The 24,369-nt window shown below is 38.9% G+C and overlaps 10 protein-coding genes across 10 annotated transcripts; 3 read left to right on the top strand and 7 right to left on the bottom strand.

Moving 5' to 3' along the window:
• The first annotated feature begins 593 nt into the window (after positions 1-593).
• BDF20DRAFT_401816 (WD-repeat region-domain-containing protein) lies at positions 594-2,263 on the top strand. The gene is made up of 6 exons (XM_053075377.1): positions 594-807; positions 879-1,061; positions 1,138-1,307; positions 1,373-1,762; positions 1,837-2,050; positions 2,129-2,263. The coding sequence occupies exons 1-6, from the start codon at positions 691-693 to the stop codon at positions 2,222-2,224; spliced, it is 1,170 nt and encodes a 389-aa protein (XP_052938462.1). The 5' UTR covers positions 594-690; the 3' UTR covers positions 2,225-2,263.
• A 12-nt stretch (positions 2,264-2,275) lies between these two features.
• On the bottom strand, positions 2,276-3,989 carry BDF20DRAFT_861104 (caspase domain-containing protein). The gene is made up of 3 exons (XM_053080562.1): positions 3,622-3,989; positions 3,401-3,539; positions 2,276-3,318 (listed from the first exon to the last, which is right to left on the bottom strand). Exons 1-3 carry the CDS (start codon positions 3,922-3,924, stop codon positions 2,303-2,305), a joined length of 1,458 nt encoding a protein of 485 aa, XP_052938461.1. The 5' UTR covers positions 3,925-3,989; the 3' UTR covers positions 2,276-2,302.
• Positions 3,990-4,755: 766 nt separating this feature from the next.
• On the top strand, positions 4,756-6,121 carry BDF20DRAFT_861100 (uncharacterized protein). The gene is made up of 4 exons (XM_053080561.1): positions 4,756-5,040; positions 5,143-5,318; positions 5,394-5,532; positions 5,612-6,121. The coding sequence occupies exons 1-4, from the start codon at positions 4,883-4,885 to the stop codon at positions 6,015-6,017; spliced, it is 879 nt and encodes a 292-aa protein (XP_052938460.1). The 5' UTR covers positions 4,756-4,882; the 3' UTR covers positions 6,018-6,121.
• Positions 6,122-6,255: 134 nt separating this feature from the next.
• On the bottom strand, positions 6,256-8,788 carry BDF20DRAFT_911733 (Sec1-like protein; the record flags this gene model as incomplete). The annotated part of the gene is made up of 8 exons (XM_053083867.1): positions 6,256-6,363; positions 6,438-6,743; positions 6,806-6,908; positions 7,006-7,985; positions 8,056-8,178; positions 8,246-8,336; positions 8,419-8,596; positions 8,722-8,788. 8 exons carry the CDS (start codon positions 8,786-8,788, stop codon positions 6,256-6,258), a joined length of 1,956 nt encoding a protein of 651 aa, XP_052938459.1.
• A 2,955-nt stretch (positions 8,789-11,743) lies between these two features.
• BDF20DRAFT_861092 (uncharacterized protein) lies at positions 11,744-12,381 on the top strand. The gene is made up of 2 exons (XM_053080560.1): positions 11,744-11,909; positions 11,993-12,381. The coding sequence occupies exons 1-2, from the start codon at positions 11,900-11,902 to the stop codon at positions 12,217-12,219; spliced, it is 237 nt and encodes a 78-aa protein (XP_052938458.1). The 5' UTR covers positions 11,744-11,899; the 3' UTR covers positions 12,220-12,381.
• A 1,278-nt stretch (positions 12,382-13,659) lies between these two features.
• BDF20DRAFT_861085 (ankyrin repeat-containing domain protein) lies at positions 13,660-14,587 on the bottom strand. Its single transcript, XM_053080559.1, has 4 exons — positions 14,445-14,587; positions 14,338-14,368; positions 14,202-14,269; positions 13,660-14,121 (listed from the first exon to the last, which is right to left on the bottom strand). Exon 4 carries the CDS (start codon positions 14,088-14,090, stop codon positions 13,851-13,853), a length of 240 nt encoding a protein of 79 aa, XP_052938457.1. The 5' UTR covers positions 14,091-14,121; positions 14,202-14,269; positions 14,338-14,368; positions 14,445-14,587; the 3' UTR covers positions 13,660-13,850.
• A 135-nt stretch (positions 14,588-14,722) lies between these two features.
• BDF20DRAFT_861084 (prosome, macropain 26S subunit, non-ATPase, 10) lies at positions 14,723-15,151 on the bottom strand. The gene is made up of 2 exons (XM_053080558.1): positions 14,939-15,151; positions 14,723-14,863 (listed from the first exon to the last, which is right to left on the bottom strand). The coding sequence occupies exons 1-2, from the start codon at positions 15,032-15,034 to the stop codon at positions 14,744-14,746; spliced, it is 216 nt and encodes a 71-aa protein (XP_052938456.1). The 5' UTR covers positions 15,035-15,151; the 3' UTR covers positions 14,723-14,743.
• Positions 15,152-16,601: 1,450 nt separating this feature from the next.
• Positions 16,602-17,703, bottom strand: BDF20DRAFT_999607 (uncharacterized protein). Its single transcript, XM_053085488.1, has one exon. The coding sequence runs from the start codon at positions 17,485-17,487 to the stop codon at positions 16,870-16,872; it is 618 nt and encodes a 205-aa protein (XP_052938455.1). The 5' UTR covers positions 17,488-17,703; the 3' UTR covers positions 16,602-16,869.
• A 637-nt stretch (positions 17,704-18,340) lies between these two features.
• On the bottom strand, positions 18,341-20,340 carry BDF20DRAFT_861078 (uncharacterized protein). The gene has a single exon (XM_053080557.1). The coding sequence runs from the start codon at positions 20,194-20,196 to the stop codon at positions 18,379-18,381; it is 1,818 nt and encodes a 605-aa protein (XP_052938454.1). The 5' UTR covers positions 20,197-20,340; the 3' UTR covers positions 18,341-18,378.
• A 1,391-nt stretch (positions 20,341-21,731) lies between these two features.
• BDF20DRAFT_911728 (uncharacterized protein) lies at positions 21,732-23,768 on the bottom strand (the record flags this gene model as incomplete). The annotated part of the gene is made up of 1 exon (XM_053083866.1): positions 21,732-23,768. The coding sequence occupies one exon, from the start codon at positions 23,766-23,768 to the stop codon at positions 21,732-21,734; it is 2,037 nt and encodes a 678-aa protein (XP_052938453.1).
• Positions 23,769-24,369: the final 601 nt, after the last annotated feature.

The following is a 24,369-nucleotide window of genomic DNA, read 5'->3' as shown; positions in this document are numbered from 1 at the left end:
TTGCTCTTTGGTAATACTCTTAAGCCTCATTTTATTTCTCGGACCCCTTTGACTTTTTTTGAACATAATCATTTGATTTTCTCTGAGAAACAAGAAATTAGATTTCATTGATTTCTCCTAACACTACGAAGAGTTTTTTATTATGATTTTTCGTAGTCAAGTTTTTCTTCAAATGTACACAACTAGCACATTATAAGCACGATACTCTACTCAAGTAGACCCAGCAAAGGGGTTTTGATTTTGAAAAAGAAAGGAAGCAAAAGCAAATGCACGATTAATTTTCTGATAACAATGCCAGTATCAACGGTTATAAAAGAAACATTCAGTATGAGTAGCACATCCATTATGTATATTGCGTTGCACTGAATTGACATCTCATCAAAAAGAATATTGAACAGTGCTCAGCCATTTCTCTATATGAAGAAGGAAGAAAAAATACGAAATGTACAATATCATAATATTGCTTCTCTTTCGATAAGTTGGGAACACGGCCATTGAAATTCTTCCGTTCCATAATTTTTTATCATAATCTTTTCAAGTGTAAATATTTCAGTCCTTAACCATTGTATTTTGCGATAGCCCGCTTTCCTTAGCGCACATCTTATTGTTATTCATAAGAATTGAGGGTTGTACACTGTTAGGCAAATCAAGTGACAACCGTCTTCAGGGAAGCCCAGAAGAAACTCCGAAATGGAATTTCAAAAGAAGCTTTGCTTCGCGATTCTCACCTGTATGAACGTACCCTATCCGTTGATCATTCCAGTGGACGATGTACAAAAAGTTTACAAAGGCTTTATATCAATTAACGTATGAAATAAAAGAGAGAAAAAGAATTGGTTCTACTGATACTCAACGCTCATCGTATTGTAACATAACAGAATGTCGAATATGAAATCAAAGTTCAGCTCGGTGATGAAGGAACGTTGACAGGCGAGAAAAAGTTTCTAGAGTTACTCGAGCAACAGCAGCAACGAGGAAGCACTATCCAAGATGTAATTACAAAGAAGCTTAGGCATGCAACAGATATAATGTTGTTTCTCACTGATTTACAAGAATTATTGGTAAAAGATTACTGCAGCAGGACTGTTAAACACTAGTTCAAACAGTATTAACATTGATGCTTATGCAATGTAAAAGGAAGCACCCCCTACTTCGGTGACACAACCATTGCAATCTCAACAACAACAGCATTCCTTTCGATATGATCATGATCGTTTTGTTTATATTTATAATGAATTGCTTAACGTTGGTTATGATCAAGTACACGAAATATCTGAGGATATGACGAATATAACCTTCAAAATCAAGTAAAATCGCGTACAAAAGAATCATTTTAAAATTCTTTCTGATCTTAAAGCATTTTTTCTCATAGTGATACTCAAGGAAGAGCACACTTTGTAAAGGTTATTTTACCCCTAACATATCCTCTTTCTAAACCCAAAGTGGTTTGTAATCTGCCTGTTCCTATTGAGCATAACCGCACTATTACAGAAATAATACAACAACATCGTGTTATCATCGACAGATACCAGAAATTGTTCGATTGTTTGGATGATTTGGACCAACATATGCGTATATTGGAACCTGAAAACCCTACCAGAAGTGACAATTGGCGAAGAATTGCATTAGGACATCATTGTTCAATGGAGGTTGATCTCAGCAGCAATTTAGAGACACCCTTGAGTGTAAAACCAAGGGTACGGTTTCTAGGAAGTATGAACAGAGTGAAAGATCTTAAAGCACAATGGGCGTTGTATAAATGGTAACTTTCACGAGAGAAAGAAAAAACGCACGACTAGAGGAGCATTGCCTTTTAACAAAGCCTACCATGAGCAGGGACAAAGATAGACCAATGAGTGAAAACTTGCTAGAAGCGTTTCAGATGGTATCCAATACTGAAAACAACAATGTTCATGAGGATTATACTAATATTGGCGATATTGAATGCGGCATATGCTATTCTTACAAATTGAACCAAAAGGACACACCTGATATTATCTGTGCTAACGAATCATGTAATCGTGGGTTCCACTATCAATGTTTATACGAGGTGAGTGTCTGTAGATGATTATCTATCCAGGTCAAGCTGCCATGGTTAATGGTATTATATTTTCACTTTTCTCTATAGTGGGTCAGAAGTAACCCGTCCACGACGCAAAGTTTTAATATATTATTTGGGAAATGCCCTTATTGCAATGAACCCATCCATGTAAAATTAAGATAAAAAAGCACGATCCGATGTACGATTTTATTCAATCATAAGAACAGAGCATATGGTTTCGTTTTAATACTGTAGCTCATGTTATATCATAAATAATAAATTCATATCCATCGGATGTGATGATGATAATTGTGGTCTTTGCTGATACTTTTGTTTCAACAACTGCCTTATTGAATTCAATAACTGCAAATAAGATTGATTTCTGTTTTGTCTCAGCGCTGTCGTAAAAGCCCAACTCATTGCTCCTGTTGCTCTGCCTGCTTCTTGAGCATCTGCCGAAGTTTGATTGTCTTTGCAACCACTCAACATGATGACATCCGCAGCCGAACCTTTTTGTTGCTTGACTCTTTCTTTCTTTTGTTTAGACAAACCACCACCATTCACTAAATTGGATCCAATGGACATCATGGATGATACAGCTTTCATCGGATTCCCCGACATATAGGCCAATCCAGCATTCAACAAACTGCTTCCTGTCTCCTTGAACAAATTCGATTCCTTCACTGCACCCTGTGTTGAATAAACGTACGGCAAATCCAAGGCTGTCCCGGAATGACAACTATCAAAAATAGCCGTTAACCGACAGCCTGGAGCCAAGGGTCTCACCATAATATCATTCATCATATCATCCACAATTTGCCCGTACACTTCGTGATCTACAGGATAGATTGTCTCATCATAGCCATCATCTTCGTCACCGTCATAATCACGCATACGACCTCCATGTCCGCTAAAATGAAAAAAGAAAGAATCGTTGGGTCGCGAATCGTGCACAAGCCATTGCATGGCTTGAATCATATTCTGCTTCGTAGGCATGTGGCGTGCATCATGAACCTGGTCGTCGGTGAGGATGATCATATCTTCTTCTCGAAAGTTATACACAGTGATAAGAAAGTGCTTCACATTATGAACATCGTTGATGCAGCCTCTCAGTTCGTTACGAGTATGAAAGTAGTTGATGCCGATCAGTAAAGCTCGCTTTCGACCTTGACAGTTGGATAATTGAAACTGAGGTGGAGGGATATTTCTGAATTTTGGATTGACGTGTAACACAAAGTCATTTGGATTGACATTGGGTGGTGGTGGAATATGAAGAACTGTTACAGTAGAGAACAATGCCAAATTAATACATCACAGTTGCATTTATAAACTTGAGAGAACAATGACAGATAAACTTACCGGGTGCAGGTGATGGATTGTAGATCGAATGGGGTGGTTGGTGATAGTTGGCCTGACCTAGCGTTGGATCGTTTGGTGAAAAAGGTGGATCTAGTGGAGAGGCAGGTGGTCTTGTTGGAGGAGGAGGTGGGGGCAATGACTATATATCGTATTGATATGAAAGAATTTGCATAAAAGTAAATCATTTGCAATTACTTATTGTCTACCGTACTGTAACTTACCTCTCTAGAAGGGAGAGGTGGTGGAATAGAATGATGGTTGTTACTGTGAGGATGATTTGCCGGGAGCGGTGGAGGGTACATTGAAGAGGTAGATGGTGGAGGTTGACTATTGTAAGTATATGGTGGGTAGCCTTGATATGGTGGAGGTTGAGATGACGGTGGGGGATAGCCTGGATATGGTTGCGGCGGTGGAGGGTAGCCTTGATTGTATTGCTGTGATGGATGAAGTGGTGGATAACCTTGCTGTTGTGGTGGTGGGTAACCGCCACCGTTCAATGTATATCCTTGACCAGGAAATTGCATTCTAGAAATCACTTTTCGGCTTGTTGGTATTAAAGAAAAAATTAAAAAAATAGAAGAAAAAGAAAGATCTCAAAGGAAAAAAAAAAAAAAAAAAAAAAAAAAAAAAAACAAAAAAACTTGGCTCGGCATGAACTGCTGTCTTTTCCCCTTAATTTTCTTATTCGTAAATGCTGCAACAAGATTGGTCGAAATGTGTTGCGCTTGATCCCGCTACTACCTGATTTTTGCAAAATAAGCATATTGCCGTCTCTAACCAGTAACAATCTTTATCTTGTACATGTCATTTTGCAGTAGAAAGGCTACAACATCTTGGATAAATTTTCAGGAACTTTTCAATGGCCCTCTATCTTGAGTTTGTAGGAAATTTCAAATTGTCGTAGAAGAAACGTAGCACCGATACTGCAAAAAGCATTCGCTTGCCTATTTCTTGATATCCTCTGTTAAGTTTAGTAACTTTACATCTTTTCCAATCCGAGCACAAAAGGCAGCTTAGCATCAACTTTATCTGGTTTGAAAGCTTACAATACTAAACATTGCTAGTCAAGGATAATCAAGTCGAGCAATATATCAGAACATGAAAGGTACTCATCTGACTTTTTATACTTGTATTACATAAAGTATTCGGGGCGTATACATTTTCCCGCTTTGGATCTTTCTTATATGTGGTATTGAAGAGTTTATTGGTTAACTTTATCAGTCTTTACACTCTTGCATTTTTTGGATCTTTTATTCGCTTACTTAAGCAGTGCACAGTTTAAAGTTAGCACTATCCATAGAGCGAATGATACCAATTCTGACTGTCACAGTGAATCGTGTGAACTTAACCCTTGATGTATGGTAGGGACCTACAAAATAGAGAAGCTTTGTGTCATCTCTCTTTTTTTCCGCTATTTTTGTTCCTTTTCATTAATACTATCTCTTGATTACTTACCCTATCTCGCTATCCGAAAGAAGAAAAATGATTACTGACATCCATGGTCATCCTGTCGAAGAAACCCTAAAGACCGAAGGTTATGTTATTATTGATGGGTTGATTCCGTTAGACTTGTTTGACAAGTTGAAGGAAGCTTGTGATCGCGTGGTAGAGAAAGCCAGACAAGGAGAATGGAAATACCGGTAAAGTAGCATCTACATGCCATCATGGTTCTTGTCTAACAAAACAGCCTATTGTGCTGTTTATTGTTTATGACAATCCTAAAACCTTACCTTTCTCCACAGCCGATTAGTGGGTACACAATTTCCACCTTGGACTGAAGGCACAGACGTTTGGGGTGTACAGCATTTGATGCACCCTGAATTGAATGAACCTGTTTTCGCCGACTGGTATGGCTCAGCTAAATTACAAGAAACCGTATGCCAATTATTGGGCACTAAACCTGAAGAATTACAATTAGGTAAATGTTTGCTCATACATGACGAGTATAACAGTGGTCTAAAACAATTTAAAACGTTAACACTCTTTTGTATAGAACTTTTCAATCTGCTGATCAATCCGCAAGAAACAGATTTTGATCTTACATGGCATAGAGACTCTGTCCCTGCTGAAACACCGGAGGAGAAAGAAGAAGAGTACTTGGAAATACCCCATTATGGTACACAATGGAATACGTAAAGTAAAAATTGTGCCTGTGGACTGTAAAAGTAAACAATATATGTATTCTAACATTACTTTCTTCTTTTTCTCTAGAGCTTTGTATGAAGACGGCTGTTTGTACGTTGTTCCTCGCTCTCATCGTCGTGTCCGTACGGCCGAGGAACGGCACATTACGATCCACGATGCCAAAAGCCACGCTATGCCCAATATGATGAAGGTCGTCTTAAAACCAGGCCAAACCGTCTTTTACGATAACAACATCCTCCATCGTGCTGCCTATGAATGCAAATCTAAAAGAGCTACTTTGCATGGATCTATGGGCACTATCGAAGGCGGTCATCATCGTGCTGCTACTATCTTCCAACACGGATTGGACTGGATGAGTTCGGAACAATTTCAGAGTAGTTTGCCATATTCTTTGGAAAAGCCTTATGCTAATCTGTTAGCCATGTCTAAAAGGGCAGGATTAACAAAGTTAGAAGCAGCACCTATTCATTAAAATAGGCAAATATACTTTTTTCTTTTTCTGTTATAACTCTACAAAATTTTGGAACATGGACGTTGTGAGTAAAAAGAAGATGCATTTTTTCGTTTTGTACTTTATATCAAGTCTTTTTTTTTTATTTTTACAATGAACATGATCTCAAAATGAAAGAGAGAGAGAGAGAGAGAGAGAGAGAGAAAGAGGGAAAGGAAAGGAAGGATGTGCGGCTACGTTTGTTGGATGGTTAATTATCTTAAGCGAGAGAGCTTTCTTTTCCTAAGGTAGCTAATTGCTGCAAAAATTCGTGAGGTGACAAGATTTCGGTAGAGCCATAAGTGATTTTCTTTCTGTTGTTGTTTTGCTATACAAAAAGCAATAAAATGAAGATGTAAGAATACGAAAGGACCATTGAAGGGAGGAAAAAAGAGAACCTACCGTGGCTAATTCTTGCAAATTTTGATATTCAACATAGTTACCGCCCCCTACTACAAACACAATGGCCTCTTGGAAGCTCACTCTCGTTTGACGTGGAGATATTGTGGAGGATTTTTTACTAACTTTAGGGTCAAAGTAAAGATAATCGCTGGCTTTGGATGTTTCGTGGTTTTGTGGTGGTGATATTATATCAGAAACAATTTTTGAGACTGCCAGCTCTCTGCGCGTAGGCAATAGGTTCTTTACACCAGATAGTAAATTACCAAAACCGCCACCTAAACCGCCTTCCTTTAGTCTGTCAGAAAGCTATAGAAAGCATGCATGGTTAGGATTATAGCGCGAAAAAGTCGATCGTGTGATAGGGTTACCTTATTACCAATCGTGCTGAAGCCACGTAATAGATCAGATCCTCCTTGAGGTGGTGCTGCCGAGGAGGACATTAAGGACGTCATGCGCATCAAAGCACGAACCCTATGTTGAAATAAAAATCAAAAAGGAAAGCTGAGTTGACTATTCAGAAGTATACATCTTCTTTCCCTTGTTTGTTATAGAGGGGAGGGGCCTTTACTTTTTGATATAGTTCAAAGGTTCCATATCACAACCAGCTTCTGAAAGAGCCTTTTCATAAGTCTCCATGTCATCTTTGGGTATTTCTTCGACCATGGACAAATAATAGATCAAGAACAATCTCATTTTATCTTCAGGATTTTTTTTCTCAGTATCCCCAATGGCTTTCAACAACGTGTTCTTATTTTGTCGAGTGATATTTTCTTCGATCTGGAAAAAATTGTCTAGTTGTCTATCTTTAATTTTATTCAATAAAGCCGTAGCGACATTCATATGCATATCCAACGTCGCCTTCCTCGCTGTGAGTTCGGGTAGAGCTGTGATAGCTGATTTGAGCAACTTTGTATTCGACGATAATTCCATGTTCTGATTCACCTCATCCAACGAAGATACACCGCTCATGTTGGTAATTTCTGCTGCGTCTTTTTTATACTTGTTGAGCTCGCTGTCAATGTCCTCCGCTACTTGAGGGAAGGGGCTCGAAGCATTTTTCTTCCAAAAGAAATCTTTATTGTCAAGATCGTAACTCTTCTTTTTACCATTTTCTTCTTCGATGGTAATACGGTTAAGTTTCATATGCAGAACATCGTGAATCAAAGCTTCGTAGGTCCATGAATGGCTCAACATGGGTGTCAAGTCCATACTACGGTCCAACAAAATCAAAACAGGGCGCTGTAGATTGTTATTTGTGCTGTTTTCATCCAAGAATAAATTGTTTCGGCTGTTCATGATATGATCGCGTAGTTTACTGTCTAGTTTTTGAGCGATGCTTTCAGCAGCGTTACCACGAGGGCAGCGGATGATAGGAACCACGCCCATCGTGATAATGACTGAGAAGAGTGCATTCACGGTTTTATCGATCGTTTCTTCGATTAGTTTTTCTGTAGCAGAAGGATTATTCAGATGAATGAAAGTTTGAGGTTGATGAAGTGAAAAAACGTTGGGATTCGTGCAAATAAAGTTGAGATATTGATCATAAACCTTTCATACAAAATAAAACGATAAATACGTGTCAACTGAAAATTTTTGATGCGGTCGTCCGGTTCCTTACTTGATTAATCATGTCTGATGTGTTATCTGCTATCGTTTTAGTAGCCAACTCTTCCAAAATGGGTCGAGATATTGTTGAGCAAAAATTGATGTAGTATGAATCGTACAAGCTTCTATTCAAGTCCTGTGATTGAAGCATAATAAGTACTACATTATTTAGCTTGGCAACATTAAAAATCTCAAGTAGTTACATCACAAATACGTTTGATGTTGTCGGAAGTGGGTTCGACGAAATAGATAGCGGGTACATCTGGTAACGGTGATCTATCTTGCGACAAGAGCCTAGGGAAAGAATGGTTGAATACGGGTGGTGAGGAGATCTTTTTCTGACGTATTCTTTTTCTCAATGCTGCTTTTACTTTACATGTGAACTGTTACCCCATTTTCACGAAGATCGTTGACACGCATAATAGATGAGATGATGTCTTGACCAAATTTGTCAAAGATGAGTACCTTCCAAACAATGTTTTCTGCGTTATTACTGTTGCCATCGGTTATAAGCTGTTCTGATGAATTTAGGTGGAGCATCTTTTTAATGGCAGCTGATGAATTTAATTGTCATGTTAGCTTTTCTTGCATGTTTGTCATGGTCATCTTTATCCCAATGGGGGGAACCTAACCCATCTTTTTTTTTTAAACGTATGGGCAACGTTTGAGTTTATCTTACCATATTGAGCGGAACGTAAGGAATTTGAATCCTCAAGAGGAATAATGGAGCTTATAGTATTCTGCATACTTGTATTGCAGTACTGAGAAAAAGAATGAACTTGAAAGGACGACCCAAACAAACACACACGGAAACACACGCAACATATTTCAAGAGTCAGCCATTTTGGATTTTACAACCAATTTGGGCGTCGTCGGGGTTTCGCTCACCAGATAGAAAAATAAAGCGGATCTTACCACCGTCAAAAGGAACAGTTTTGAGAATGTACAAGACAAAAGGTCTCTTCTTGTTCTTTTACAGATAAGCTTTTCTTTTCCTTATTTTTAGCACTGCTACGATTAGTTTATGTACGGTATTTTTAGGACTGACATTTGGTATTTTTCTGGTTACAGCCTGGGTACTATGCGTTGCGTTCTAGAGAAAAGAGCATCTACTTTTTATCATCTGTGCAAAATATGCAAATGGATACTAGCTACTATTAACATTCAAATGCGTTACATATTGTGGTCTTTTGCGTAAAAAGGTTGACCATGCTGGACGTGTATTGGGAAAACGGTGTCAAAAAGAGAAACAGGTCAAAAATATAGACACATGATTGTTTCTTATAAAAGTGTAGTTTATGTTTACAATGTCGCAAAATGCTAATGTTCCCCCATTTTAGGGCTCTCAGAAACTCTTATATGGTAAGGAACAGGCGTTTTTTATTTTTTTTTCCGTTTCCTCTCCTCTATGTAGCTTTGATGAATGCCTTGTAGTCAGCCATGAGAAATCCTTAAGTTTCCATTGTAGCTGTGCTTTGTCTAAAACAAATCAGTATGCTATGCAAGCATAGGGCTTTTTGACAAAAGAAGATGTATGGATTGGCAATGAGGCTTTATGCCTATTTAAATTGCATCTTGCCATAGAGACCATCAGGTCTGTGGCGATGCTTCATTGGGCATAGGGTTGTAGCTTAACGACGTAGTTTCTTTATTTAGACAGAGGAAAACGTATCTTTTTTCAAATGTTTTTTTCTGTATCACGCGTAACAAATAAACGGGTTGCCCCCGACTTTTTTGGTTGTTGCTTAAAACAGAATAATGCAATCTTTCTTACTCTTGATCAGTCTTTTTTTGCACGACATCAGCAAAAGTCTAAGTGTATTGAAACTGTAACGTTGCAATTATCGGATCAGATGCTCTGATGAATGGTAATCTTATCTTTTTCTGCATGAGAAAACAGGTCTGTAACCTCAATCAGGTCATTTTTTAAAGGGCCCCCTCTCTCTGTTCATATGAATGGCATTTTAAATTTTTTTGCTGTTTCTTAATATGTCAGCCCTATTTTTTTTTTCTTTTTTTTCTGTACAGATTTAAGACAAAAGGTTTCATATGTTTAAATGATTCTGAAACCTTTTTGCGGGGTGGCGTATTACATGTTGATATAAACCTAACGTTAAAGTGCAAAAAGGAGTAGGGTGACATATGAGCAAACAAACATTGACTGATAAGCAGAAAATCCAAAAATGGCTCAACGTCGATCTTTTTTCGCTTTCACCATATGAATTTATATATGAGTTTCAAAAGAGGGAAGCCTGTAGACAAAGCGACATCATCATCCGTGACTTATTTTCATTTATTACGTCATAGATCAATCTCCGCTAATATCTCTTCATGCTGCCCCTTAAAGCTGCCGTTTAATTCAATACTTCTCTTCCTCCTGTTCTAATTATTCTCTTCTTGATTTCTACCTCTCTCTCTTTCTTTTCTGTTTGCATATTCCCGTTTTCTGATACAGAAAATAAAGAGAAAAAAAAAAAAAAAGCAGAAGCAACCAAACGAAGAGTCGCGTTTATTTTTTTATTCTCAATTACAGTATAGAATTAGTTATTATAGAAAAAGGGAAAAAAATAATTCGAATTTCTTATCAAATAACCAAAGAGGAGATATTTTCGCATTATCAGATCAAGCTTTATTATTTCTTATTTCAACCATCATTCCAACTTTAAAAGCGTAACTCAATGACGTCTACGACTGCTTCCGTGTTTAACAATATCAACAATACGAATGTAACTGCATCCAATCAGCAGAAAACCACGTCATCAGAGACAAGCAGTTTACTTGAAAGAAGACAACAAACGGCGCCTTTTCTACAACACTTGGAATTACCTTCTCTACCTCCATTATCACATTTGTTGACCGAGAAGCAGCAGCAACAGATTATGAATGACCCTACGCAGTTAACACCGAATACACAAGCTGTTACAGAAGCTGTCATTGCTGCTGCAACTGCTGCAAACACAAGTATGATTACATCGACTCAACCCATCATCCAGCAAACGCTTACTCACCCACAGCCGCCGCCACCCTTTTTATCCAATGATTCCACCTCGACTGTCTCCTCTTCGACCAACACGATTCACACCATTAACCCTGCCAATACAACGATTACGCCTCCGCCTTCTTCTTTTGAAGCTACTGGTCATCACCCCAACCTTCCTACTGCAGGCTCTGTTGTCAAGACAAATAGCCATACGACTTTGAACCATCCTACCGTTTTATCGACGACGGCCGATCCATCATCTTCTGTGTTTGGTAACTATGCCTCTCCCACCACCACTGGGAATGCGAATCAGTTGTTATCCGCCGATGTAGATGCTGTAACAGCTGCGGCTGCGGCTGCGGCTGTCTTGTTCCCTCAGACAACCGTAAATACAGCGCACACGACCACTGTGATACCAGCAGCAACAGCGAATCCTCAAGTCCTCAGTCATCACGCATTGCCTTCTCATACATTAAACTCGGCGTCTACGTTGGATCATTCCATGGTGACATTGAGTGATCCAGCTTTTATCGACCCTCAGCAACCACTGTTTATGACACAACCCACTACCGCCACCGCACCGATGGCTGCTTTGACCCATTCTGCTGGTGTTTTGGGGATGCCATTACAACCGACGTCGACCTCATCTCTACAAGTACATCCACAGCCCGGTTCGTCTTATCTTTCTGCTCCTTCTCAGCAGCCCTATCCAGGTCAAGCGCAAGCACAAGCACAAGCACAAGCACAAGCACAACATCATCACCACCCTCCAACTCACGTCCAACCACAACCACCACAACAGCATCGCACGGTGTCCAGCCATTCATCTCCCAATAGCAGCACAAGCACAAGCATCCATACGAATAATAACAATCACATGAATACAAGTAATGTCAAGCATTGTTGTTGCTATTCATTGTCGTTAAAATGGCCTAACTCTTTCTCTTGTTTTTCTTTTCGAATCGAATAGATATTCCTGGCACAACGCAAAGAAAGCGTCCACGTAGAAGATATGATGAAATTGAAAGACTTTATCATTGTAATTTCCCTGGATGTACGAAAGCTTATGGTACGCTGAACCATTTAAATGCACATGTGAGCATGCAACAACATGTAAGTGTAAAAAAAAAAAATAGAAAAAAAACCAGAAATAAGAGATGGATGTCCTGTTTTAACAAGTCATGCCACTTTTTATAGGGTCCAAAGCGCCATCCAAATGAATTTAAAGAAATGCGAAAAGAATGGAGGAGACAAAAGAAAGAAAGAGAACAGGCAAAGAAACAAGCTGAAGCTGCTTTACGTGCTCAAGAACAGCAGCAACAACAGCAACAAGCTCAGGCACAGGCACAGGCACAGGCACAGGCACAGGCACAGGCACAGGCACAGGCACAGGCACAGGCACATCATCAGCAGCAACAACAACAACAACTAGAGGAAGCCCAAGTCCAAGCACAACACGCCCAATTACAACAACATTTGCTAAAACACCAACCTTCCCCATCCTCTTCTTCTACGTCTGTATCTCCGTTTATACACCCTTCTCCTCCTAATGCTGCTGCTTTATCGACCACTGCTGCAACTACTACTGTCAGTGGATTTTTGTCCAACAATATGCATCTTTGGTGAAAACAGAATTTATTATTAGAGACTATGACTAATGAATATGATTTTTTAGCAACGGAGAAAGACAGCGAAAGATAAAAAAAAAAAAAAAAAAAAAAAAAAAAGGGAAACTGGTTTTCTCAGCACTACTTTGTTTACGCATCTTTTATGGCCCTCCATTATGTATATATACACCCATCCTTAATAGTTTTTTTGGTTTTTTTTTTATATATAAAAAGAAAGAGTGAAGGCAATACCAACCACTCATCACATCTACATCCTCCTCTCCTCTCTTAGCGCCTCACAAATAAATTTCATATACTGGTTTTTTTTTGTTCATCTTTTATGCCCTCTCCCTCCTATTCTACTTTATCCTTAGTCACCGCACGTTTTCTAACCATATATCATTACTTTTCTATTTTTATTTCATCATCTTATGCATATGCAAAAAAGGCCTCCTTTATTTATTGAGTAGAATATTATATGTATATTTTATTCTGTGTAAAAAAAATAACAATAATAAACCTTAAAAATAACCAGTCCCATCATCCTTCATTATTTAATTGTATAGAAACTTGGTTAAAACCATGACAAATTTTGCTTTTATTTGTTCCAATTTATTCATGGGAGAACGGATGATTAATGAACGCCAAGCAGACACATAGTAAACTTTTAACCATCAAAAAAAAATAAAAAACTTTTTTTTTGTTTCCATGTGGTATGTTTGGTAAATGGGTCATATTGATCGGAGTCGAAAAATTTTTTATCTATTTTCATGTTTCTTCCTTTTATCCCTGCCCCTTAAAAAGAAAAGACAAGCTTTTTTGCCTCCAATCAGATTGGTTTGTTTCAGTTTTTTTTTTTTTTTGTCTGTCTGTTTGCCTTGTCTATGTGTTTCTGTGTATTGCGTTTGTTTGTGTGCGTGTATGTGTGCGTGTATGTGTGTGTCTGTTCTATGTGTCGTACGAACAATAACAAAAAGGAGACATGAACTCATTTACTCTCAATTAAGAAAAAAAAAAAAAAAAAAAAAAAGTTCGTTTATTACCTATTAGATTGCGTTGCACAGATCCGAAAATGGACAAGTAAAAGAAAAATAATAGAGGGTAGGATGCAAATGAAAAAAAAGATGGGCTTTGTCTATTGTCCTTTTGTGGTTTCTTTTTTATTATCCATGGAATGTGTGTTATACAATGGGCTTGGGGGGGATAGATGATAAAGAGAGATCATGATGAGAGATCTTCCTCTTGAATTTGAGATTGTATAAAGGAGCGCACTTGGTGGTTGGTACACAAGTCCAAAGGAGACTTTCCTTGTGAATTGAGCTGATCCAAGTTACCACGATGTTGGATTAAATACACGGCACAATCACCATGACCCTCTTCGCAAGCATAATGGAGAGGAGTGTTGCCCTCCGAGTCTTTTGCATTGACTCTTGCTTTGGCCTCGATAAGTAATGCCATCATCTTGATATAGCCACCCGCCGCTGCTCTATGTCTGATGGGGGTGGGGGAGGGAAAGGGGTATGAGCTTTTTCTTTTTTCGGGTTATTGGCAGGCGATTTTTGTAGTGCTTACAATGGTGTTTGTTTGTATTTATTGACTTGGTTGACAGGGGCATTGTTCTTTAATAATAAGCGGCCAATCTACAGTTTTGTGCAATGTTTGCTCAGTAGAAAAGTTTGTTTGCAAGTTTCACCTTTTTACTTTTTACCTCTAGCCTATTTTTAGAAGCTGCGTAATGTCTATAGAGGGGGGGGGGATATCATGATTTAGCACATGCGCCTTGACAAAGGACAAACGACAATAGTAGATACTTGCAAGGCGGATTGCTTCGTTTCATTTTCCAGCGTCGTATCTGCGCCTTTTTCCAATAACAATTCCACTACTTTTGTATGCCCAGCCGAAACTGTTCTTGGTGGGAGTGGGGGTGGGTTTCCACGTTGTGTGAGAAAAAAAAAAAAAAAAAAAAAAAAAAAAGGCCCTTTACTCTTCATAAAACAACATGGAATGACATACCAGCAATCATTAAAGGACTCCATCCTGCCTAATATAGATCCATTGCCATCGTCATTCTCTTTACTCGGCTCATGATCACGTGAATTGTTTTTTTTTTTTTTTTATAAAAAAAAACCTACTTCTTTATCTTGTAAGTTGATAGATGCGTGTTGATTTAACAAATAGTCGACACAGTCGACGTGTCCACCTGAGGCAGCCCAATGCAAGGCAGTACGTCCATCCTACACAATAATACGAGTTTAGTTTATTCGGGTTGTTTTATCTCAAGGTGGAGGGAGCGGGAGAGTTTTGTTTACATTGTCAAATGAGTGAATGAGGGATGCATCCTTTTCCAACATGGACTGAACGACGAATAGCTTTCCTTCATAGGAGGCCTGATAAATATCCAACATGATGACGAATTTTTATTTTTTTTCTCTCAAGCAATAGGCAGTAAAATAATAAAAAAGAGCCTTAAAGGTTCACATGCAGGAAAAAGTTGAAAAAAAAAATCAAGTTTGGAAAAAAAAGACGCGTCATGCATATTCTACATCACAAGTGGTTTTGTGTACACTTTACGCCCATTTTTAATCCGATAAAAGAGGCTGTTCACTTTTATCAAAAAAAGGTCTGGAATACGAAAGAGATGAATGAACCCATACACAAATGAATACGAAACCTAAGCAATTAGACATTCTATTATTGGACCTAAAATAGACAACAATGGCTCTACTTTGATAAAAAAAAAACCTAAAATACCGAGACATGTGGTTTAATTCATGCAAAAAATTGTTTACAAAAGAAAGCTACGGAAAGGGCGTCATGGGTTCAATAGAATGGGACAAAAAAAAGCCATCTTTTTTGCAGACGTCACTGAAGCGAATGACGATTGTACTGTCCATAGTGCGTCACCTTCCCTGGCTCTACTTTTTCGTCATTAGCAACTGAAAGTCATCGTGTCGTTTCCATCACCTTTGACCCTAATGGTTGAAAGAGAGTAAGAGATGCTTTGTTCTTTCATTTCAAAGCTTTAGCCGAGCGATGTTCTCTACGATGGATGGAGAACTCGCCCAATTGGAAATCTTGGGAAACAGGTTTCCAGATAACTAACTCATGACACATGCTCCCCGCGGGTAAAGCATTTTACAAAAAAAAAAATTTTAAAAAAAAAAAAAAAGACGGAAAGAATAGCCCTCGGTCCATTGGAAGCCCATTCGCACCTTAGTGATGGGTAACGGACGCGTTTTGACGTTTTGTACGAACCTGTAAGTGATGCAGAAGGGTGCAAAACGAAGCGTCATCGGACTCCTCTATCATCCGTTCAATGATGCATGCCAACAAGGATCGTCCTCGTTATGGGTACGTTCTGCATTTTAGAATGATATATCACTTTTTTCATTAACAATAAAATATTGTAGTGGCGATTAGAAAAGGGCATCTGGCAAAATGGAGGGCGGGGAGGCAAAAAAAAAAAAAAAAAAAAAAAAGGAAAGATGATTGATACGACCATTGACTGTACGTTTGTTGATATATGGAAAGCAATTTACGTATTTTGTCATGCTTACTAGGATTATCTCGGTGCCGTACGAACGAAACGTAGATTTTCCAACTGCTTTTGTACACTTTTTCAAACAATCAATGGTCTCACATGATGCTTTTTGACAGATTGTATTCAAGTTTTCAATGTGTAGTTTCTGATACTTGTTTTTTTGTTTAAGCGTCAATCCCCATTGGCATCGCGCCCTTCTCCCCGCCTTTCGTCAACCATTCTATTCTCATAAGAAAAAGCATTTAAAGTTATTAAGAATAGAAACCGCTATTGGAGATTAAAAAACCCGCCCATAGGCTGCCTTTCATTAAAGACTGTAAAAGAAAAACCAGCTTTTTTTTTTTGCGGATCAGAAAAAATGGACAAGTGATTAATTTATTTTTTCCAACAGAAAAAAAAAAAAAAAAAAAAAAAAAAAAAAAGAAAAAAAAGAGCAATTTACGTAATAGGGTGATTATATCAAAAAGCAAAATAAATATAGGTCTTGATGACGAAAGCGACTTTGTACAAACTTTTGTATGAATAATAATAAAAGGGGAAATTTCCCTCAAAAACAAAAGCAAAGGTATGTAATAGTATATAGAAATAGTGAGAATGTACAAGAATGAACGCGGTTGGAGTGAGAATATGATACAGGCGCGCGTATTGGTAGAAGAGGGTGCCGGGGTGCAGTTGCAAAAGAAAAAAAATAATATCTGGTTATACAGCATTGGATATAGGGTTGATCATTTGCTCCTGAACAAATCTCTTTTTCGTGGGTGGAAGTTGCAGTGACGGTGCTGGGCTAGTGGTGGTGCTGGTGCTGGTGCTGGTAGTATGAGCAGTTGTCGCATCTGTGGTAGTACCCGCAGCGGCAGGATATAAAATGGCATCTTCAAAATCAAGTTCAGCAAAAATATCCTCATCATCATAGGAGGACTTTCTCTTTCTACTATTGGGTGTAAGAGAGGCGGTGTCTGGTTCTTCTTCACCTTCAGAAAGTTCGGGCATATCATCCCAATCCAAAAACGCGTTTTCATCGGTGAGAGCCGGTGTATTGCAACAAGGAGAGGATGCTAGAAAGTTAGGACCGTTGTTGTTGTTGCTCATCATGGTAGAGAAATCAGTAGAAATAACAGTAGGAGTGGGAGTAGGTAAGCCAAGGATAGCCAATAATTCGACATCATCAATCACATCAATCGGTGTGATGGCTGCTTTTTGTGCTTGTTCCTCTTGATCTTCTTCAGGCTCGTCCATCTTTAAGTTGATTTCATCAAGCTTTAAAGGTTGGACTAATAACATAGGAGATTGCTGTTGTGGTTGTTGTTGCAAAGACATGGATGAAACAATGAGAAAGAGATTATTTATAGGTGTACTAGATAAAAGAATTAAAAAATAAAAGGACGGGGTGTATTTAATGATTATGCAAGCTTAAAAAAAGCGGGGTAAGTAAAAAAATCCACTATAAAGATTTGGGACAGATAAAATTGTAATTTTTGGGAAAAATGACTGAAAATAATTTAAATTAGAAATTAGATAAAAAAAAAAAAAAAACTAGGCTATTTATATATGAAAAATTTCGAATGGGAAAAAAAAAAATCTGCAGTAGAAGAGAACAGGGTGGAGGCTTTCTTATTTTAAGGTTTCAAAAAAGAAACAAACGAAACTTCGGTGAACAAATTCCAGAAAAGGAGTATTAACTTTTCGGATAAAAAATTAATTGCGAAATAGGGTAAATAAACACCGTCACCAACCATATTGGGCCACGCTTTTGATTCGACGGAGGTTAAATTTTAGTATTTTTTTAAAAAGAAAAAGTGGCTTTTTTTTTTTACGAAAAAAAAAAAAACCGAACTTTAAAAAGAATCTTATTTGTTGAGCGTGAAAGAAAAAAAAAAAAAATTTACGTTGATGTGGTTGGACAAGATTTTCCCTTTAGCACTTGTTTGGATTTCTAAAGCTCTTTTTTTTTCTGACAGGGACCATCATATCAAAAGCAAGCGCAGCACGCATCATGTATTGATAAGCACACCAAAAACCCATAAAGTCTATCACTTGTTTAAATTTTCTTATCAACAATATACATCATGTCACCCCTGCCCTTGTATAAAAAAAAAGCCTTTTTTTTTTCATCTTCATAAAGATGACATAATACAAAAAGATCCATAGATAAAGTCTTTATAGAAAAAAGCTTGTTTTTTATTCTTCTTCTCTCAATGGTTAACGTTGCTACTGCTGCTGCTGCTGCTGCTGCTGCTGCTGTTGTTCTTGCCGTTGAACGGGTACGCCGCGACAAAGTGGACATTGATTTTGGCCCTCCGTCAGCCATTTATCGATACAATCTTTGTGAAACCCATGATGACACGATAAAACTCGCACATCTTCATCTGATTGGTATGTATTCAAACACACTTGACACCCCTCCGAGTTACCCACCATCATCTGTTTCACCTGTTGAGTGTATTTAACAATAGGAATAGCTGCGTCGATCTCTTCTTGACTAACCGTAGGCCTTCTTGCGGGCCCAATCATGGCCGCCAATTCTAATAATTCTTCGTAACTAAAATTATATTCACCTTCGGAGGTGAACAAATTTTCAATACTTGTACCGCTAATAATATACACTGTCCATTGACCATTGATGCCGCCGCTGTTATCACCCTCCTGTCTTGTCCCTCTAGAGGAGGAGGAGCTTCCAGTTCCAGATGTACTGGAGGTGGCGGGTACGGAGGATGCTGATTGTTCTGCTTGTAGACGTCTTTCTCTTTCTAATCTTTCACGAATTCTCACACTAAATCTTCTATTGTTATTTTCATCATCTACATCCTCTCTGTCTGCTCCTGCTCCTCCTTCTCCTCCTTCTCCTCCTTCACTTCCTGCTGCTGCTGCTGTTGCTGTTTCTGTTGCTGTTGCGGTGGTGGTTGAGCCTGTATTCATCATGTTACTATTCGCATGGGTTCTTAAACCATATAAAAAGACTGGCAACATCATCACACGAGTAATTTCACTATTTTCTTCTGTCAACGTCGGTGATTCACCATCTGCATTCACTGCCGTTGAACTACGACTACGTCTCGTTCTAGACGTCGAAGAAGCAGTAGAGGTAGAAGTAGTAGTAGTAGTAGTAGTAGTAATAGCGGGGTCATGAGATGTGCTTGCTGTATCGTCACTGGAAACATTACTAACAATAACAGGCAATCTTAGGAATCGCATAAATGTATCTTCAGTACCTTCTGGTTCCATTTGACTAAACATTTCGGGTGAGATATGCATTGTTAATTGTTGTCGAGGTTGTGCTTGCTGTGACGACGACGACAACAATGAGGACGAGGGGGAGGAGGTCGGTAGGGGGAAGGATGGATTTTGACTTTGATTGTTACTATTACTATGACGTTCTTCATTGTTCGTATCAGACGGTGAGGAAGATGGCTGTTCAGAGAGGGGTGGCGTAGTACTCAGATGGCCGTTACGGAAAGAAGTAACGACAGCTTCCGTAATAACTTGTGCAAGCATACGTGAAAAAGGGCTCATCGTTGCTGCAGCTCCTTCTGTTGCTCTTGCTGTTGTTGTTGTTGTTGTTGTTGTGGCACTCGTTGGGTCAGAGGGCGTCGTCGTCCGATCAAAGGGAGCATGGTTGGTATCATTCCTACTGTTATTGTTCGCCATGGCAGCCGCAGCATCAATCGCTTCCGTTACAGTAGATATAATGCTATTCAGATGATGGTTGCTGCCGCTATCCTCGTGAAGACCCTCTTCCCTTCTTCTTTCTCTCCTTAACCGTCGCCACGTCCTTTCATCACTGGCTGTATTGGAAGATGCCGTAACATTAGAACTTGTCTGTGGAGATGACGACGATCGTGAATGCGTTCGATTACTGTTTGTAGTTGTGTTTGTACGTCTGTAGGGTATATTATCATGGGGAGGAATATTGGCATTGGAACGACTGTCGGGTCTAACAACTCTTTGTCTTCTGTTACTATTTACATTACGATTTGAATGGCTATTGTTGTCTCTATAAGATTGTGAGCTTGATTGTCGTTGACCCATCTTTTTCAATTGCTTTTTTCTTTCAAGAATAGAGTATTCTCTTTTTTATAGACTGTAATGAATGAAGGATAATGATGGTGTAGAAATAAGGAAAAAACTAACAAAATTACAAAAATAAAAAGGAACTACGGCTAATATAACAGAATAGAAAAGAAGGATTGGCATTAAAAAAAAAAATACGAGTCAGCAGTACTCTTTCACTCATTTCAGGTCAAAAAACGAAAAAGTGATCACAAATAACTCAAAAAAGCTCATTTAAAGAGAAACGCAAATGTGCGCAGCATTCTTCTCAAAGTGCGTGAAAGACAGGGAAAAAAAATCACTTTTTTTTTTTTTTTTTTTTTTTTTTTCTAGATTTTTGTATCGTCTCAAACTCAATCGGCCCATTTCCATATTTTTCAAACCGATCTTTCCATGGTTCTTTTAATGGAATGTTTCAAGAAGGAAACAAAACCGTTTCCTGGGTGGTTCATGCATCTCTTTTGATTCATTGAGTCTTGAATTAAAAAAGAAAATCGCTAATACTTCATGTACATCAAAAACACATCTTCCCGCCATTCCAGGCCTATACTTGTGCATTTGTCTGGGGCGAATCCGTTTGGTCAATCAATACCATCGTTATCAATGCCAATGATGCATAATGTTTGACATATCATCGCACGTGACTGATTTATAATTGATATGTTTATTTGAATGAAAAAAATCAGATCGGTTGGATGGCTAAAATCATTCGTCGGACATCAGGAGATTCCGTTTAAAAAAGAAAAAGATACAATTGTATGTTGTCATTGTAAAGTACGTAATTATCAAAAAGGAATTGCTCATGAAACGATCCTCTTTCATGGGTACTTGTTTTGCTTAGCTGCGTCCGTGCAAAAAACCCAACAAAAATGTAATGCAACCCAGGCCGAAACTCAAAAGGATGAACCATCATTTACGCACCTATGACCCTTTTCCTCATAAGCCACACCCGTCACTCCCCCCGCCCCTTCCTCTTAACTTTAAAAAAATTCCTCTTCTCCAAGAAGCTTCATTAGAGAACGCCCAAATTGGCGTAATTACGGATGGAAAATAGGAGGAACGGTCTAATTCAGCCGTTAGATGAAAAAAATTGGATAATATTCCGACAGTACCGCTGCAGCGAGAGTAGACCTTTCGTCCCCGCTGTCGGAGAACTTTTTGTAAATCATTGAGAGACCGTTTCAAATTTAGAAACGTCCCTCCCTGCCCGCCCCCCAGTGCTATTTTCTTTTTAGTAAGCTAGACATTTCAAAGTGAGTGCATTATGCCATTCCTGATCGTGTTTAAAGGCTAGCACTGGTATAACATTCTTCATCTCCCAAGGCCTTTGATGGATAGATAATCTGTTTGAGCACTTGCAAAGTACTATTTTCTTCCGTTCTCTCTCTCTGTTAAATCTTGATGGGTTCTTTTCATCTTATTGTAATAGTAGCGAAAGCAATAACGGAGATATTTATTAGACATTAAGGGGGGGTATGGATAGGTTAATATATTTCTAGTTAGTTATAAGCGTTTTATTCAGGTAGTAAGAATGTAACACGGTTATGAAGCCAGAATGAATCTTCTCTCTTCATTGCTCCTGGTGTGTATCGAGGCGTAACGTCTTCTTGACACCCGACCATCACTTCTTCTTCTTCTTCATCAGCATCATGGTCTTGAGCACTGATGAAACTATTATTACTCTTCTTACTGTCTTGATCATCATCATCATCATCATCCATTCTATCGTAATCAGCAATAAATGATACGCGTCGAATAAACTTCTTTTCTAGTTCAAGTCGACATTGTTTCTCTTCTTCTAATTGCGACTTTAACTTCATAATCATATCCAGCAAGACCTTTTGTTGCTCTTCATGTCGACTCAAACGGCTCGTGTGGGTCGTATGGCTATGTAAGCTATTGGAGGGACTCACTTGTTGTCCTTGTGGTGGTACTGCCTCATACACGTCCTCTTGGTCTTCCTCTTCTTCCTCCTCCTTCTCCTCCTCCTCTTCCTCTTCCTTCTTTTCTTCAAGTAAAACGAGAAGGGGGCCAGAAGATAGACCCGGTGGGCAAGAAGGAGACCGATTTAGGTTAAGCGTGCTATGGCTGTCAACAACGTCCATATCCGTAGATGGAGCCGTATGGACCATGGAAGGTGTAATCTGCTGTCGACAATGAGGACAACTTATGTGTGATTGATGATTGAACAGCTTGTGTTGATATGTAGCTGTCTCTTCTTCTTCTTCTTCTTCTTCGTCGTCGTCGTCTTTGTAGGCATCCCCGGCTTCTGTTTGTACCTGAACATGACGAAGGCGGACAGATCTTCTTTTCGCTGCTTCAGGGACAGTACGTAAGACAACAGGATGTTGACGTTTAGGAGGAGAGGGTGGCGGTTGTGGAAATTCATTCAGCAACAACATACTGGACAAACAGGGTTGATAATGATTTGGCGGCGATGGCGATAGCGTGCTATCTAATGTGGTTGTTGTAGTAGTAGTAGTAGTAGTAGTAGTAGTGCTAGAAGGTGGGGTCGATGGCGATGTGGCAGAGGAGGATGTAGTACCGGTATGCATCGTATAAGACGTTATAACGGAAGCGTCTTTTTCGGAATGCGTCTCACTATAAATGCCAGAATCACGTAAAAGGGAAGATGCAGCAGCAGTACCCGACATGGACGGTTGCTGTTGTTGTGGTTGTTGTTTTCGTTGAGAATGTTGATAATACTTCTTTTGCTGTCTGTCGGAAGAGATTTTAGGATGGTTGGATGGGGGATGATGTTGTTGCTGTTGCTGTTGCTGTTGCTGTTGCTGCTGCTGCTGTTGTGGAGCTGACGCTGCTGGTGGCGAGGGTGAAGAGAGGGGTGGCATGGGTGGCACCGGTGGCTCATACACGGGTAAGGGTATATAATTTTTCTTTGTTGTTGAACCCGTGGTGTTGGATCCTCCTAGATGATTTGTTCTAGTAGGTAAATGGCGTGATTGTACAATAGGGGAAGGCACAGGTGGCGTTAAGGCTTCTTGATTGATATGATCAACCGTTTTACGTTTATTACGGAATCGACTCAAAATCTTGGATGTACGCTTTGACGACGACGAGGGTTGTTTCTGTTGTTGTTGTTGTTGTTGTTGTTGCTTTTTGGGAACGGAGGGTGCGGGTAGTTGTTGTTGGTAAGTGACGTTATCCGAATGTCGGTAATGATGGTATTCCTCTGGCCCAGTGGTAGCAAGGAATTGCGCTAGCAGTAAGGTATCATTTCGTGTGTCGTACGCTAGTACATCTCTTTCTCTGTTGCTGTTGATGCTCTTTCTAGACGCTGCTGCTGTCGCGGGGGACATGTAATGGTTGTGCTGGAGATAATGTTGGTACTTTTGACTGTAATGGCTGCTACTACTCAAACTATGATTACAGCTACTATGATCTCCATCCACTCCAGCATCTTCGTCTTCGCCATAGAGTAAAAGATCCTCTAGAATTTCCTCGTCATCCACATTACTGCTATTGGCATAATGATGTCGTTGCTGGTATAATATGGATTTGTTATGTTCAATTTCCGTTGCTGTCTTGAGCATTTATTTTTTTTATTTTTTTTTTTTAATTTTAGAAAAAGAAAAAAACAACGTTTGACGGCTGCTATAAAGTTAAAAAAATCAAAGATAAAAAAAAGAAGAAGGCAAAGAAACTCGATCTATGTGTATATATATCTTGCTAGTATTTCCTTTCATTTTCTCCTATTCACCCGAAAAGGTATATGGAACATCGACATTTCATTCTTCTTTTTTTTTTTTTTTTTTTTTCTACTTTTTTTTCAAATCCATAAGGGAGAGAGGTCCATAGTGTTACTTTATGGCGCGACTCAAAAGGCTAAAAGAGCACATGAAATATTGGGATTGTAACCATCGGGGAGCTCATTTGATGGGCGTGTAAAAGAACACAACGCACAGTGAACTCCTTAAAAAAGCTTATTTCTTTACTAAAGCAAATGCATGTAGTTTCCTTACATAGCATTTGGGTCTTCTATATGTAATATGTCTTGCATATATTACTGAATCTTATTTGGGTAAACCGTCATCTTTTTTATTAATACAATTTCGGGAAGATCTGTTTTATCTCGCATTATACATATACAGAGCCATGCAAAAGAGACAACGTATATGTTGTAAGGAGCAACGC

Source organism: Mycotypha africana, assembly GCF_025528875.1.
Source record: "Mycotypha africana strain NRRL 2978 chromosome Unknown BDF20scaffold_3, whole genome shotgun sequence".
Classification (NCBI taxonomy): Eukaryota; Fungi; Mucoromycota; class Mucoromycetes; order Mucorales; family Mycotyphaceae; genus Mycotypha; species Mycotypha africana.
The sequence above is the reverse complement of the archived record's forward strand: the minus strand, read 5'-3'. Positions and strand labels throughout refer to the sequence as shown.

What these genes read in the sequence shown, in the direction of transcription:
- BDF20DRAFT_401816 (XM_053075377.1), top strand. Translation starts at nt 691, where the DNA reads ATGGAATTTCAAAAGAAGCTTTGCTTCGCGATTCTCACCTGTATGAAC. An exon ending in AAGGCTTTATATCAATTAAC is followed by an intron (nt 808 to 878) that starts GTATGAAATAAA and finishes GTAACATAACAG; the next exon opens with AATGTCGAATATGAAATCAA. An exon ending in ACTATCAATGTTTATACGAG is followed by an intron (nt 2,051 to 2,128) that starts GTGAGTGTCTGT and finishes TTTTCTCTATAG; the next exon opens with TGGGTCAGAAGTAACCCGTC.
- BDF20DRAFT_861104 (XM_053080562.1), bottom strand. Translation starts at nt 3,924, where the DNA reads ATGCAATTTCCTGGTCAAGGATATACATTGAACGGTGGCGGTTACCCA. An exon ending in CACCTCTCCCTTCTAGAGAG is followed by an intron (nt 3,540 to 3,621) that starts GTAAGTTACAGT and finishes TACGATATATAG; the next exon opens with TCATTGCCCCCACCTCCTCC. An exon ending in CAATCCATCACCTGCACCCG is followed by an intron (nt 3,319 to 3,400) that starts GTAAGTTTATCT and finishes CTACTGTAACAG; the next exon opens with TTCTTCATATTCCACCACCA.
- BDF20DRAFT_861100 (XM_053080561.1), top strand. Translation starts at nt 4,883, where the DNA reads ATGATTACTGACATCCATGGTCATCCTGTCGAAGAAACCCTAAAGACC. An exon ending in CAAGGAGAATGGAAATACCG is followed by an intron (nt 5,041 to 5,142) that starts GTAAAGTAGCAT and finishes CTTTCTCCACAG; the next exon opens with CCGATTAGTGGGTACACAAT. An exon ending in TATGGTACACAATGGAATAC is followed by an intron (nt 5,533 to 5,611) that starts GTAAAGTAAAAA and finishes CTTTTTCTCTAG; the next exon opens with AGCTTTGTATGAAGACGGCT.
- BDF20DRAFT_861085 (XM_053080559.1), bottom strand. Translation starts at nt 14,090, where the DNA reads ATGATGGCATTACTTATCGAGGCCAAAGCAAGAGTCAATGCAAAAGAC.
- BDF20DRAFT_861084 (XM_053080558.1), bottom strand. Translation starts at nt 15,034, where the DNA reads ATGTTGGATATTTATCAGGCCTCCTATGAAGGAAAGCTATTCGTCGTT. An exon ending in TCATTCACTCATTTGACAAT is followed by an intron (nt 14,864 to 14,938) that starts GTAAACAAAACT and finishes ATTATTGTGTAG; the next exon opens with GATGGACGTACTGCCTTGCA.
- BDF20DRAFT_999607 (XM_053085488.1), bottom strand. Translation starts at nt 17,487, where the DNA reads ATGTCTTTGCAACAACAACCACAACAGCAATCTCCTATGTTATTAGTC.
- BDF20DRAFT_861078 (XM_053080557.1), bottom strand. Translation starts at nt 20,196, where the DNA reads ATGGGTCAACGACAATCAAGCTCACAATCTTATAGAGACAACAATAGC.